Raw genomic sequence first — 12,051 nt, forward strand, 5'->3', positions numbered from 1 at the left:
CGGCTAGCATGGGGGAGAAAACACGGCCACGATTTCCAAATGAGTGCATGGTATGTAAGCATCAGCCACAAGTGGACAACTGCTGCGTTAAAGCCACACTCAGGGTGTCTCTAAAAGACAGCGATGGAGGGATAACCTCTCAAAGCATCAGGGTAGAACTTCTAGTTATATCGGCTGTCCATTCTGCGTGGAAGGAGAGAAGACCTGAGGTACAGATCTACACGATTCATGAGCAGTGGCGAACAAGTTTGCTGGCTGGTCAGAAACCTGAAAATGACAAGGTTGGGAGACTGGCGGTGAAGCTATTTCTAACCCGCACACATGTTCTGAGAGAGCCGCCATTACGGAGAAGGCTGTCGACCATCAGGGGGACGAGACCCATTCTGTAGACATCAGCTTCTTTTCCCAGCTACCTTGATTTTTGCTCAATGGGCCCACATACAAAGTGGCCATGGTGGCAGGGATCGGGGCTACTCATAGTAATGTAGGCAGAATAACGGCCTCCCAGAGATGTTCTAGCTCTTGGGATCTGTGAATACATTTTATATGGCAAAGGTGAATTAAGGTAGCAGATAGAATTAAGGCTGCTAAACAGCCGATGGTGAAACTAGGGAGAGTGTCCTGCATTATCTGGATGGGCCCGACATAATCACAAGGGTCTTTAAATGTGGAAGCAGGAGGTAGTCCGTGTCAGGGTGGTGTGATGTGGGAAACGATTGGCCATGACCAGTTTTGAAGATGGAAGGAGGGCACATGCTAAGGAATGCAGGCAGCCTCTAGGAGCAAGAAAAATAGATTCTCCTCTAGAGACTTCAGAAAGGAAGGCAGCCTTGCTGACACCTTGGTTTCAGCCCAGTAAGACTTAACTGTCAAGCTTCTGACCTGCAGCTGTAAGATAATATATCTGTGTTGCTTGAAGCCACTAAATGTGTGGTAATTTATTCCAGCAGCCATAGAAAATACATATAAGCTCAACATATTTTCCTCACCTAATCCGATGGGCAGCTGGCACTTCTGAGCCACCTGGCTGCCAGCAGCAAAGACCAAGCTGAGTTTCCTATGTGGTACCATTCCCTGGGGCAATGGTTCTCAAAGTGTAAACTAGGAACCCCTGGGGGTTCGCCAAGATTCTTTCAGGAGTTCTGTGAGGTCAAACCTACCTTCATATTAATACCAAGTCATTCTTTGCCTATTTCATTGTCATTCTTTCATGAGTGTATAGTGGAATTTTCCAGAGGGCTGACATATGTACAACAGACTAAATGCTGAAGCAGATTTGAGAATCTAGCGTCTTGCATTAAGCCAAATCTCTTTAGAGATTTGCAAAAATGTTGAATAATGCTGCTCTACTCACAGTTTTTGTTTTAAAAGTTATGTTTCATTCAAAACTTTATATTTGTATTAACATGTAATAGATTTATTAATTCTAAATGACTATTTTAAAGCTTAATTTCTCAGGGATACCTGGGTGGCTCAGTCGGTTGCCTCTGCCTTTGGCTTAGGTCATGATCCCAGGATCCTGGGACCGAATCCCGTATTGGGCTTCTTGCTCAGCAGGGAGCCTGCTTCTCCCTCTGCCTGCTGCTCCCCCTGCTTGTGCTCTCTCTGACAAATAAATAAAAGTTTAATTTCTCATCCAGCAAAATAAATATGACCCCCACAAAAGCCCTTTACAATTTTTAAGAATATAATTTTTTCAATAATTTTTAAGCATGTAAAGGATTTCTGAGACCAAAACTTTGAGAACCACCGTTCCAGGGGGACCATCTAGCTACCCATTGGCAGGTTGATTACACTAACCCCTTCTTTTATGAAGGGAACAGTAACTTATTAGCTCATGGTAATAAATACATATTTCTGATATGAACTTCCCTTCCCTGCCTGCAAGGCTTCAGCCAGCACCATCATCTCTGGACTTTCCAGAATGCCTTCTTCACCACTATGCTATCCCACACATTGCCTAACTTCATTCTATGGTGAGTGGCATACAGCAATGGTCTTAATGCATTGGACTTACAATGTGCCCTGTCACTCAAAAGTAGCTGAATGGATAGAACAGTGTGACAGCACCAGCCGGGAGATACTGCTCTGCAAGGTGAGGCTGACAGGTAGTATGCAGTCCCTGCTTTAAATCAGTGGCCAAAATCTGGCTCCAGCTCTCCTGGCCAGAACGCAGAGGCCCAGGGACTGAGGGGTAGGGATGGGAATGGCTTCTCTCAATATTATTCCAAATAACCCACTGCGGGGATTTTTGCTTTCTATCCCCTCAACTTTGGGTTCAGTGGGCCTGGAGTCCTTAGTACCCAAAGAAGGAATACTTCCTCCAGGGAACACATATGTGCTTCCTTTAAATTGGAAGTAGAGTCTTCCCTTGGGTCATTTTGAGCTCTGTATGTCACCTAACCTAAAGGCAGAGAGGGGGTCAACTGTAACAGGTAGTGTGATTAATCTAGATTACCAGAAGGAAAATGGGGAATGGGCAGGAAGGCTACATCTGGAATCCAGAGGATTGACTGGGTGCCTCTTGGATCTCCCATGTCCAATAATGGCCATCAGTGGGAAAGTTGGCAACCCAACGAACCTGAGACCAAGCAGAACCTGAGTTGCATAGGAATAAAGGCATAGGGCACCCCCACCAGGTAAAGAACCCAACCAGCCAGAGAGCTGGCCCCTGGTAAGAGGGGCATAGAAGTGGGTGGAAGGAGGATGCCGTCGAGTGCTGAACTAAGCCTTGTGACCAGCTGCAGAAGGTGGTGCTGTGGTGTGTTTCTGTTGTTTTCTGCACCCCACCGCCCATCTTGCTGCAAGAGCCCGTGATGACGAACATTTTAAGTTAAAGGGTATGACTGAAGGAGGACAAGAACATGGTGTCTGACAAGGAGGCAGTGGCTGATGAGACTGGTTTTCCTGGTGGGGATGAGCTTTCCTTCCATTTTTAAAAAATTGAGCTGAAATGCACATAACCTAAAATGAGCCATTTTAAAGTGAACGATCCAGGGCACTTCGTACCTTCACAGTGTGTAACCATCACCCCAAACTATTTCTAAAACTTTTCATCATCCTAAACGGAAATTCTATAATCATTAAATAATAGAGACAGGAGTTTTTCATCTGAAGGATGGGTGGGTGGTAGAGGGGCAAAAGGAACAGCTCTGCTCAGATGTCCTCTCCCCTCAATCCACTCTCCCCTTGCTCCATTTACTGCAAGGCTGACCTCTGTGGGCCGAATTCAGTGAAGTCACTCGGGGGCCTTCCCTTCTGGCTTTCCGACGGTTTGGCCGAGGGGAGGCAGCAGCAGGGCAGCCCTCTCCCATAGTAACAGCTTCCTCCTCTTGCTCTTCAGGTCCAGGGGTTATAACAGCTTCCCTGTAGTGTGAGTCCCCTGGGCCGCATGCCTGCTAGGTTCCCTTCACCCTGCCTACACCTCTGTAAAGAATCTTTTAGCTGAAGGCTCTTCGCTATCCCTTTGAGCGTACCATCTGTTTCTTGTCGGGGAACCGGCTGATACAGGAATGGATGCTATGGTCCTTCCCGACAGGCCTTTTGGCACTGACCACTCCAGCCTCCCAGGCTGAGCAAACAAGACGCTTTTCAGAACAGCCCGGGTTCCAGGGGTGCCGGGGGTGTGTGCCAAGGCCCCACTGCCCTCTGGTGGTCAGCTCCTGGAAATGCACCTCAGGGATCCAACCTCCGCTGAACTGAGCCCGCTGGACCCCACACTGTGCTGATCCTTACACACCTGAGCACTTTGATCCACGCTATTGTCCCCACTTTACAGGTGACAGAACCTTCCCATTCTGCCCTTCGTATAAACCGAAATCTAACCGAGGACCGCTAGGTCCCATCTTTGCCTCCCTTCCTGTCACCCTTTGAGCCAGCCAAACCCGCCTTTTCTCAGATCCTAGGGTCTTTGCCAGTGCAGCTCCCGATTAGAATATTCAGGAACTCTCCGAAACCTTCTTCACCCGGTTAACCTCAGTTCGTTCTCTAGTCCTTTCCTAAGATGACTCAGGACAGTCCTTGCCACCCCTCCGCTCCCCTCCTTCATTCCCTGTCATTCGCACACACGTTGGGTTTTTCCTGGCATGTCTGTGATGGACGCTGTCACCCGAGAGGCTGAAGGCACCTGAGGGCAGGGAGCGCCCTGCTTTGTTCACTGCTCTGTCTCGGGTGTCCGGTGCACAGTAATAGCCATGCCAGCAGCTGAAAGGGATTAGAGTTTCTCTGTGCCAGCCACTGAGCTAAGTCCTTCAGGCCCCCAGGCCACCATCCTTCCGGAAGTCCTGGTCCCTAGGAAGCAGCCCTCAACTCTATAAAAACTCACACAGATTTATTAGAATATGAAAAAGATCCGGTTTCTTCTGTACGGGTGGCAGAGCAGCAGCAGCTGTGGGGGCTTCGAACATGGTTGTCAACATCACCCTTGCATGGTGACTCCTGCCCAAAACAGCACTTGCATGGAGAGGAGGGGGGCAGAGGAGCCCACTGCCCAGTCTGCTGGGAAGAGGGACACTCTGACTATTGCACAATCCTCGGGTAGGACAGACACCAATAGGCCTGGGCCTGGCCATGGTGGCGGTGGGGGTGGGTGTGTGTGCCTGTGAGCAAAGGCCTCTGGGGGCCCGGGACTCTGCCCACCCTCCAGTCCTGGTGGGGTGGGAGATGCTCGGGGAGGCCTTCTCCCCTAAGGACTGGGCTCCACAGCAAGCTGGGCGTGATGGGCATAAGGGGTCCAGGGGCCAAGGCGGTGGAGAGGGATGAGAGAGAGGATAGGCCAGCAGGAACTGAGGGTCAGGCCCAAGAGCACAGAAGGTCAGGAGCCCAGCATCAGTGAGTTAGAATCATGAATTGGAGTGGAAGAAGTCACTTCTAAAATCATAGCCTTGGGGCCACAGTTAAGAGCCCAGGAGGCAGAGGACCGATTTGGGGGAGTGTTGCGCAGACAGGCACAGACGAGGAGGGGTAATTCTCTGGATTAGGAGGGCTAGAGCTCTGTTAAGCCAGGGGTTCTCAAAATGTTTTTAAAAACAGGAATGCCCTCTGTGCAAATTGAATCATACATGGAGTGTGAACAAACAAAACAGATAAAAAGGCAGCACTTTCTGGAGCCTCTGACAGCCCCTCCCCTGACAGTAGCCCCTGAAGGGTCCAGTGGTCCCCACTGGAGCAGTGTGGAAAGCTAAGTCACATCACTGTCCAAAGCACCCCAACTTCAGGTCAGGGGGGCTGGCCAGGGTGACAGAGCTGGCAGGAGGAGGGTGCGCCTGCCTGCTGTGTGTCACCGATCCCTCCCCCAGTCGGATGATTGGTTCCCCAGTCTTTCCGCTGTTAATGTAGGGCCCGGCCTAGGCCGAGAGAGGTCTTGGCTCCTTCCCTTTCCAGGTGGGATCAAGGCTGAGCCAGAGGCTCTTTGGTTAGGAACTCAGATTGGTTTGAATGAGGTTGATGGAGTAGGGGGCAGGCCTCTGAGGGCTGGGAATCTTGAGGCTCTAGGCCGGGTTTGGGAGAGAGCCTGAATCCGGAAGGGGCAGGGTCTGCCTCACAGACCAACAGTTCTGCCAGATGGATTGGGAAGGCAGTTCTGGTGGGAGGGAGGGTGCTTCCCAGGAGGCAGGGGGAAGCCGTGCTGCGGTGGGGGCTGTGGGCCCAGCTGCCATGCGGTCGGGGGAGGGGCAGGGCCAATCCAGGTCAGGAAGGACGAAGGGAGCCCCCAGCTCCCCCAGCAGCCCCTGCTCTGGTGGGAGAGTCTGTGGTGGGACGGGCACTGCCCACTGACCCCAGCGCTACTGCCCCTTGGGGATGAAAGGCTCTCCTTCCCCAGGCTCAGGGTGGGGACCTGGGTCACTGAGGCAGCGCTGTATCCTCTGGGAGCTGGGGCTGTCACTTGGCCCAGGGGTGAAGACATCATCCGTGCCCGGGGAAGAGGGCTCCTTGGTCCGCATCACAATGCCCCCGTCGTCATCCTCGTCCTCCTCCGCCACCCTGGCTGGATCCCGGTTCAGCCCCAAAACCTTGCCCTTCAGCTCCTCATTCACCAGGTCCACAGACTCAGGCGACTGCGGGGAGGCTGGGTCGATGGTGATAACAGGCAAGTCGGCCTTTGGCTCATAGGCCAGCGGGTCTGGGGACCAAGAGCAAGGCACAAGTTGGCTTCTGCCCCCGAGCCCTGCCAAGCATGTCCCCCCACCCTTGGCGTGTGCCAGCAACTCCCACAGAACCTTCCTGTGAATGTGGCAATGCTCCACATGGGCCTGGATGAGCTCCGATCAGACAGTTTCTCTTCCCCTCACGCTGCAGTCCCAAAGGTAGGACTGCATTCCTCTCCTCAGATCAGGGTCATCCATAGGTGACCCTCCCCAGACCAAGAATTAGAGCTCCCTCCTGAGTCACCATGTGCCCCCAGGGCCCAGGCCTGGGAGAAGGCCTGTTGATGTCTCCCCCACATGTTGGATATACCAGTGGTGCAGACCCTTCTTGCCTCCCTGCCAGGCACCAAACCCCTTCACGGTCCTCCCCTTAAGCCGCACGTGGAGCACCTCTGTGCCTGGGGAGGACAGCGGGGCCATGCTTCTGTCCCCTTGGGGGAACCCCCAACTCCACCTGATATAGAAGGAGCTCTGGCTTGGGAGGAGGTCAGAGGGAGAAACCCGTCCTCCCCAGTGGCTGAGGCCCATTGCTGTTGGAGTCTCATCCTCAGGAGACAGTGGTACTGAGTGCCCAGCCTCCAGGCCCCTTTCCAGGCACCCTGTGCCCTGCCTTACCTGAGCCAATGCGGGCCCTCGACATGGTGGGTGAGTCCAGCTTGTGGGCGGGCACGGTCAGGTAGTTGTTGATCTGACAGAGAGAGGGCAGACAGGGGTGAGCACAGGCAGCCCCTCGGGATGGCGTCCAAGGCTGGTGGCCACCCCCTCCTTTGGCACGTTCGGGGGCTCGCGCCCTCTCTGCCAGTTCCTCATGGGGCTCGTCGTCCGCCTCTGTCGGCACCAGTGCTGAGGCCGTGCCGACACTTCCGGCGTTCCCGAAGCTAGGCCCGGCCTCTGTCAAGCTGTATGATCTCTGGAGAAGCCTTAAATGGCCCTGCCTCTCCCACAGCAACCCCACCCCAGTCTCTGTTCCAGTCCACACTCGCCCCAGAGGTCCAGACCCATAAAGTCAGCTCAGGAATGGACACCTGGACCCCAAAAGGCACCCAGGTATCTCAGTGCAATAGCTTGAAACCGAACTCAGATTCTTATCTTCCCTCAAGACCTTGCTCCATCCTCGTCGTCCCCTACTGAACCACCACTCCCAACACCCCAGACCAGAAGGCTAGAGAATGACCCCTCTTTCCTCTTCCTGAAGCCCCACCTCAAACAGGTGACCAAGTCTTGGTAGTTCCATCTCCTACTAATGTCCCCACTCCTTTCCATCCCACTCCCCCCTACACCCCTTCCCATGTCAGCCCTGTGCTCAGACCTCTTCAGGGCTCTCCATGCCCTTGGAATAAAGCCCAAAGCCTGGCACCATTAACAAACTTGCTGGAAAGTTTGTTTTCTCGGTATCTACCAAGGGCCATGTTCTGTGACTGGGAACACAGCCTGGGCCTTCCTCTGCTCACACTCTCCTCGTCCTGCCCCTGCTCCTAAGCTTACCCTGACTACCCCCTGCTCAAAGTGCTCACGGCCCCTTGCCCTTCCCATCTGGCTTGGGCCTTTGCATGACGAGCTCTGCAAGGGAGGGCCTGGCTGACTCACTGCTGGACCCACAGAGGTTACTCTGATGCTCGGCACTTACGAACCACCCAAAAAAACGTTCCCGAGCAAACAATCGAATGCATGTATGCCTTGCTTTATGATCTGCGGCAGATCCCTTTCCCCTGGGCCTTAGTGTTTTCGCTCGGAAATGAAGGGTAAGAGCAGATGGATAGACTCAGATGCCTGCGGATGCAGTGAGCGGGCATTGGCCTCTTTGCTGCCCCGAGTGGGGAGGAGGTGGGGGAGGAGGCAGCTTTCTGGAACCTGCCCTGGGGCTCAGTCCCCCAAACAAGAGGAGGAGGTAAAAACAACAACAACAACAACAAAAAAAAACAACCCACAGTGGCTCTCTTTTCAAAGGGGCTTGGCGGCAGGGGTGCGGGGGAAGAAGCACCCAGACTCCCTGGGAAAGGCAGGGGCCGGCTCCAGTCCTAGACCCACCTTCTGCTCTAGCTGCCGGGCCTTCTGTCTGCGGAGCAGCATCTGGTTCCAGGCCTCCTCGTAGGGATCTGCCACCAGCGTGTGTCTGTTGTAGGACCGCAGCTGTGGGAGAACAGCTGTCAGGCCCCAGAAGCTGGGCCTGGGGGGGCCAGGGCAGCTCCGCACGCGGGTGGGGCAGGGCTGAAGCAGAAGGCCCCTCGGCTGTCGGGGCGCCGGGCAGGGAGCAGCCCCTCACCCGCTGCCTGGTCTTCTGGAGGTTGTTCCTCAGGATTTTGCGGATCTCCTCCTCCTTGTCCTTGGACAGTGCCGGCAGGATGCGCTCGGCAGGCAGGGACTTGGGGTGGATGTTCCTGGACAACAGGGCTCAGGTTAGGTCCCCAACAAAGCTACTGGACCCTAGAGCCTGCTGGGCTGGGCCAGGAAGTCACCCCGGGGATGGTCTGGGTGGGGTGGTCCTCTGTGGCCCTGTGGCTCTCTCGCCCACCCTGCTTGGACAACAGACAGGCCCGCCACCCTCGCCCCCGCGTGGCCTGCCAGGTTGGTGTGTAGGGGTCAGTGTGTGGGTGCGAAGCCGCTGGCGTCGCCATCAGCACTCACTGCATGGAGACGGTAGAGACAGCAGAAGGGATCTTGCCCATGCCCCCGCTCTCCACCAGCTCGATTGCCTGCTTCATCTCCATCTTGTGGTAGAAGGCGATGAGCTGTGGCTCCTTGGAGCGCTCCCCGGCTATCAGACACTTCTTCACGTATTTCTTGTTAAACCGGTTGAGCCTGGTGGGGGGAGGGAGAAGATGCATGGAGCCAGCTCCTCAGGGTGGGGAGACGCCCAGGCCCAGGGAGACCCGCACCTGCCCTTCCCGCCCACCTGCCCACCAGGCCTGCCACCTACTTGTCCTTCCAGTGGTGGTGACCATAATGGCCACAGATGTCCTCGATGCCTGTCAGAAGGTGGTCCAGGAACTGAAATGGGCCCAGGGCCAGGTCAAGCCTCACTACTGGGCTCCCTCCCTACCAAGACTTCTGAATGGGCCCCTACCTTCCACCCTCGTGCAGCTCTGCTCAGCCCAGCCTTGTAGTTCCAGGAGCAGCCAGGAGGTGGCACCAACATCTCACTCATCCTGAACCCTGGCGCCTCAAACCCCCTGCCATGGCCCTGCTGAGCCCCCTTCCCTGAATCCACCTGTGCCCAATGCCTGGGATAGGCTCCTACTAGAGGTAGAGATGGCATGACATCCCCTCCTAGGGCACCTGGTTGCCCACACCACAGCTGCCTATGGCAGGATCTGGCGACCTCCAGGGCTGAAGGACCACCCGGCACTGGGATAAGGGAGGAGGGGGCTGAGTGAAGCCAAAGGATGTGAGGCCTAGCTGCTCCCCAGCTCCCTGAGCCTTCTCCTGCAACCAAGGGCCAAGGCCCAGTTTCTAGTACCTGTGTGTGGATCTCCTCGTTGATAGAGCGCTTTGTTTCTTGCTTTTTCTTCACAGCCAACAGGTCTACCAGGGGCCGAATGGTCATGCCCTGGGGGGACAGGTAGGTGTCAGGCACTCCAGGTCTGCTATCCTGGCAGGGAGACCACGGAGCCTCCCCCCTCCCCTGCCCCCAAAGCCCCTGAAGCTGGGATGCTCTCTGCTCTGAGGTCCCCACTCTCCCAACCTCCGTGTCAGCCCTTGTACAAAGGCAGGTCCTTAATGCCTGCTTCATCCTGAAGACACAGCCCCTCGGTTTCACACATCGGCCATCTAACCCGGGCGTGGGGTCAGAGGGCCCGGGGTTCAAATGTGGGCTCTACCACAAACTTGTTTTGCGACCCCAGAGAAGTCAGGCCTGGCTGATAGGGAAAACCTCTTCACAGGACAGGAACCGCCCAGCCTAGTAGCCACAGCAACGGCAGCTAATTTCACTGCAGACGTGCCCTGTGCCAGAGCCAGGGCTGATTTACCAGGTATTAGTTTCTGAATGCCCACACTGCCCCAGACAGGTAGGTTCTTCCATTGTCCCCATCTCACAGATGAGAGGTTAAGTAACTTTCTAAGGTCTTATGGAAATAGTAGTAAAGCCGGATTCAAACCCAGGCAGGGAGGGCCCTCCCTCAAAGCTAACTTCATTGAAAATGGGCTTGATAAGCCATCAGCGTAGATAACCGCCCAGTCAAGGTGATAAAATAGTTATGAGGATGGGGAACAGAGCAAGGGGGCAAAAGAGGCAGCCCGCTATCCTTAGAAGGGACAGAAGGTGAGTCTGGCCCCAGGAGGATGCCGCCACATGTTCTTCTCCTGAGAAGGAAATGTTGTTTCCCACCTAAAGCTTTGCCAGGATTTGCATCTAGGAAAGGCAGAAGGGACAGAGACAGACAGTTTCTCACTTGCCCAAAGTCACAGGTCAGGCAAGGTGGAGCACTGACACCAGCCAGGCTGGGTTTCCCTGGGGATTCTGAGGGGTTTGGGGGGACTCTCCGCTAAACCAGAGTCACTGAAACGCACAGGGATCACTGACCTGCAGCTGGAAAGACTCCGGGATCATCTAGGCCAGTGCCCTCACTTTGCAGATGGGGAACTGAGACCCAGAAATGGGAGGAGGGTCTTTCCCAGGGTCACACAAGAGCAGCAGAGCTCGGGCTGCCTCCAGACCTCCTACTGCCCAGGTCGGCAACCTTTCTAGCTCCCCCATGTTGTGCTATTAGTCCCACTTTACAGGCACAGAAACTGAGATCCCGAGACATTAAATCATTTCCCTGAAGCCCTGTACTGAGATGGGCGTGCTGACTGAGCCCACTTCTCTCAGTGCTGCCTAGATTTCTAAGTGAGGCAGCATTCTGACTGGTCACTTAACTCCCCCTTCACAGTTAAGGAAACTGAGGACCAGAAAGGGGGAGCGGCTTGCCCAAGACTGCATAGCAAGTTATTGGTGGACTAGAACTCGTGGCCCCCTCTCAGGTTATGTGCCTCCTCTTTCCACTGGCAGAGTCAGGGTCCCAAGGGGGGCTGCTCCGCCCTGTCCAGCACCTGCACAAAGACGGTGAAGAAGATAACCGTGATGATGGCAGTAAGGAACAGGTCACACATGGGGAAGTGCTTCTTGTCCAGGAGGTAGCCCAGGGAGAAGGCGATGGCCCCTCGCAGGCCCCCATACGCGATGATGAACTGGTCCTTGGGGGTCAGCTTCACGATTCGGAACTTGTTGATGAACCAGGTCAGGCCCAGCACCCCTGCCAGGAAGGGCAAGAAGAGCGTCAAGCTGTCCCCAGCCCCGCCTGGCTTCTTCATCTCCAACTGCTCGGCCGGGAGGCAGCCCCTGGCTAGGATGCCTGCCCAGCGCACTCATTTCCTGGGTCCCTCAGCCAAGAGCTGGGGGATCCTTAAGGGGCTCTCCCAACCTGGATGTGCTCTAGACACACCACAGAGGCCTCGAGTGGCTGGAAGTCAGAACGGGATTGGGAGAGGAGCTGAAACAAGAGTGGCCACAAGTTGGTATCCATTCATTATGATGAGTTCATGGGATCTACTTTTCTCCATGCTTCAAATTTTCCATGATAAAAACTTTTTTTTTTTTTTTAAATGTAGAGATCTGGATTCAGCCTCAACCCACAGAACCAGAATCTCTGGCAGATGAGGTTCAGGACTACCGGGGTTTCTAAACAGTGTACCAGGTAGAGGTGATAGCCAGTCAGGCTCAGGGACCACAGACCTACCATCCGAGAGGAGGAGAGTGAGATGCAGAGGGGAAAGTGACACAGTCACTGGGGCGAGGTGTGTCTGGAAAGTATAAGCAGAACCAAGGACCTGAGGTCTGGTCCCTGTGTGTGGCCTGGAGCCAGCAGCACAGACAGGTCCGCAAGTGCTCAAGTCATCTGTGCCCCGAGACAACGCAGAGAACATT

General features: G+C 54.8%; 1 protein-coding gene across 1 annotated transcript in view; it reads right to left on the bottom strand.

Annotated features, from left to right (window-relative positions):
• Positions 1–913: 913 nt before the first annotated feature.
• The window catches only part of SLC9A1 (solute carrier family 9 member A1), a 52,297-nt gene continuing 41,159 nt past the window's right edge, over positions 914–12,051 (bottom strand). The window contains exons 5-12 of the mRNA XM_002913362.4: positions 11,178–11,380; positions 9,604–9,693; positions 9,064–9,134; positions 8,772–8,945; positions 8,410–8,524; positions 8,175–8,276; positions 6,762–6,834; positions 914–6,121 (exon numbers count right to left, since the gene is read on the bottom strand). Coding sequence (XP_002913408.1) covers positions 5,784–6,121; positions 6,762–6,834; positions 8,175–8,276; positions 8,410–8,524; positions 8,772–8,945; positions 9,064–9,134; positions 9,604–9,693; positions 11,178–11,380 — 1,166 coding nt within the window. The 3' untranslated portion in view covers positions 914–5,783. The remainder of the gene's footprint in view (positions 6,122–6,761; positions 6,835–8,174; positions 8,277–8,409; positions 8,525–8,771; positions 8,946–9,063; positions 9,135–9,603; positions 9,694–11,177; positions 11,381–12,051) is intronic.

This window comes from Ailuropoda melanoleuca, chromosome 2 (assembly GCF_002007445.2).
Source record: "Ailuropoda melanoleuca isolate Jingjing chromosome 2, ASM200744v2, whole genome shotgun sequence".
In the NCBI taxonomy this organism is placed as follows: domain Eukaryota; kingdom Metazoa; phylum Chordata; class Mammalia; order Carnivora; family Ursidae; genus Ailuropoda; species Ailuropoda melanoleuca.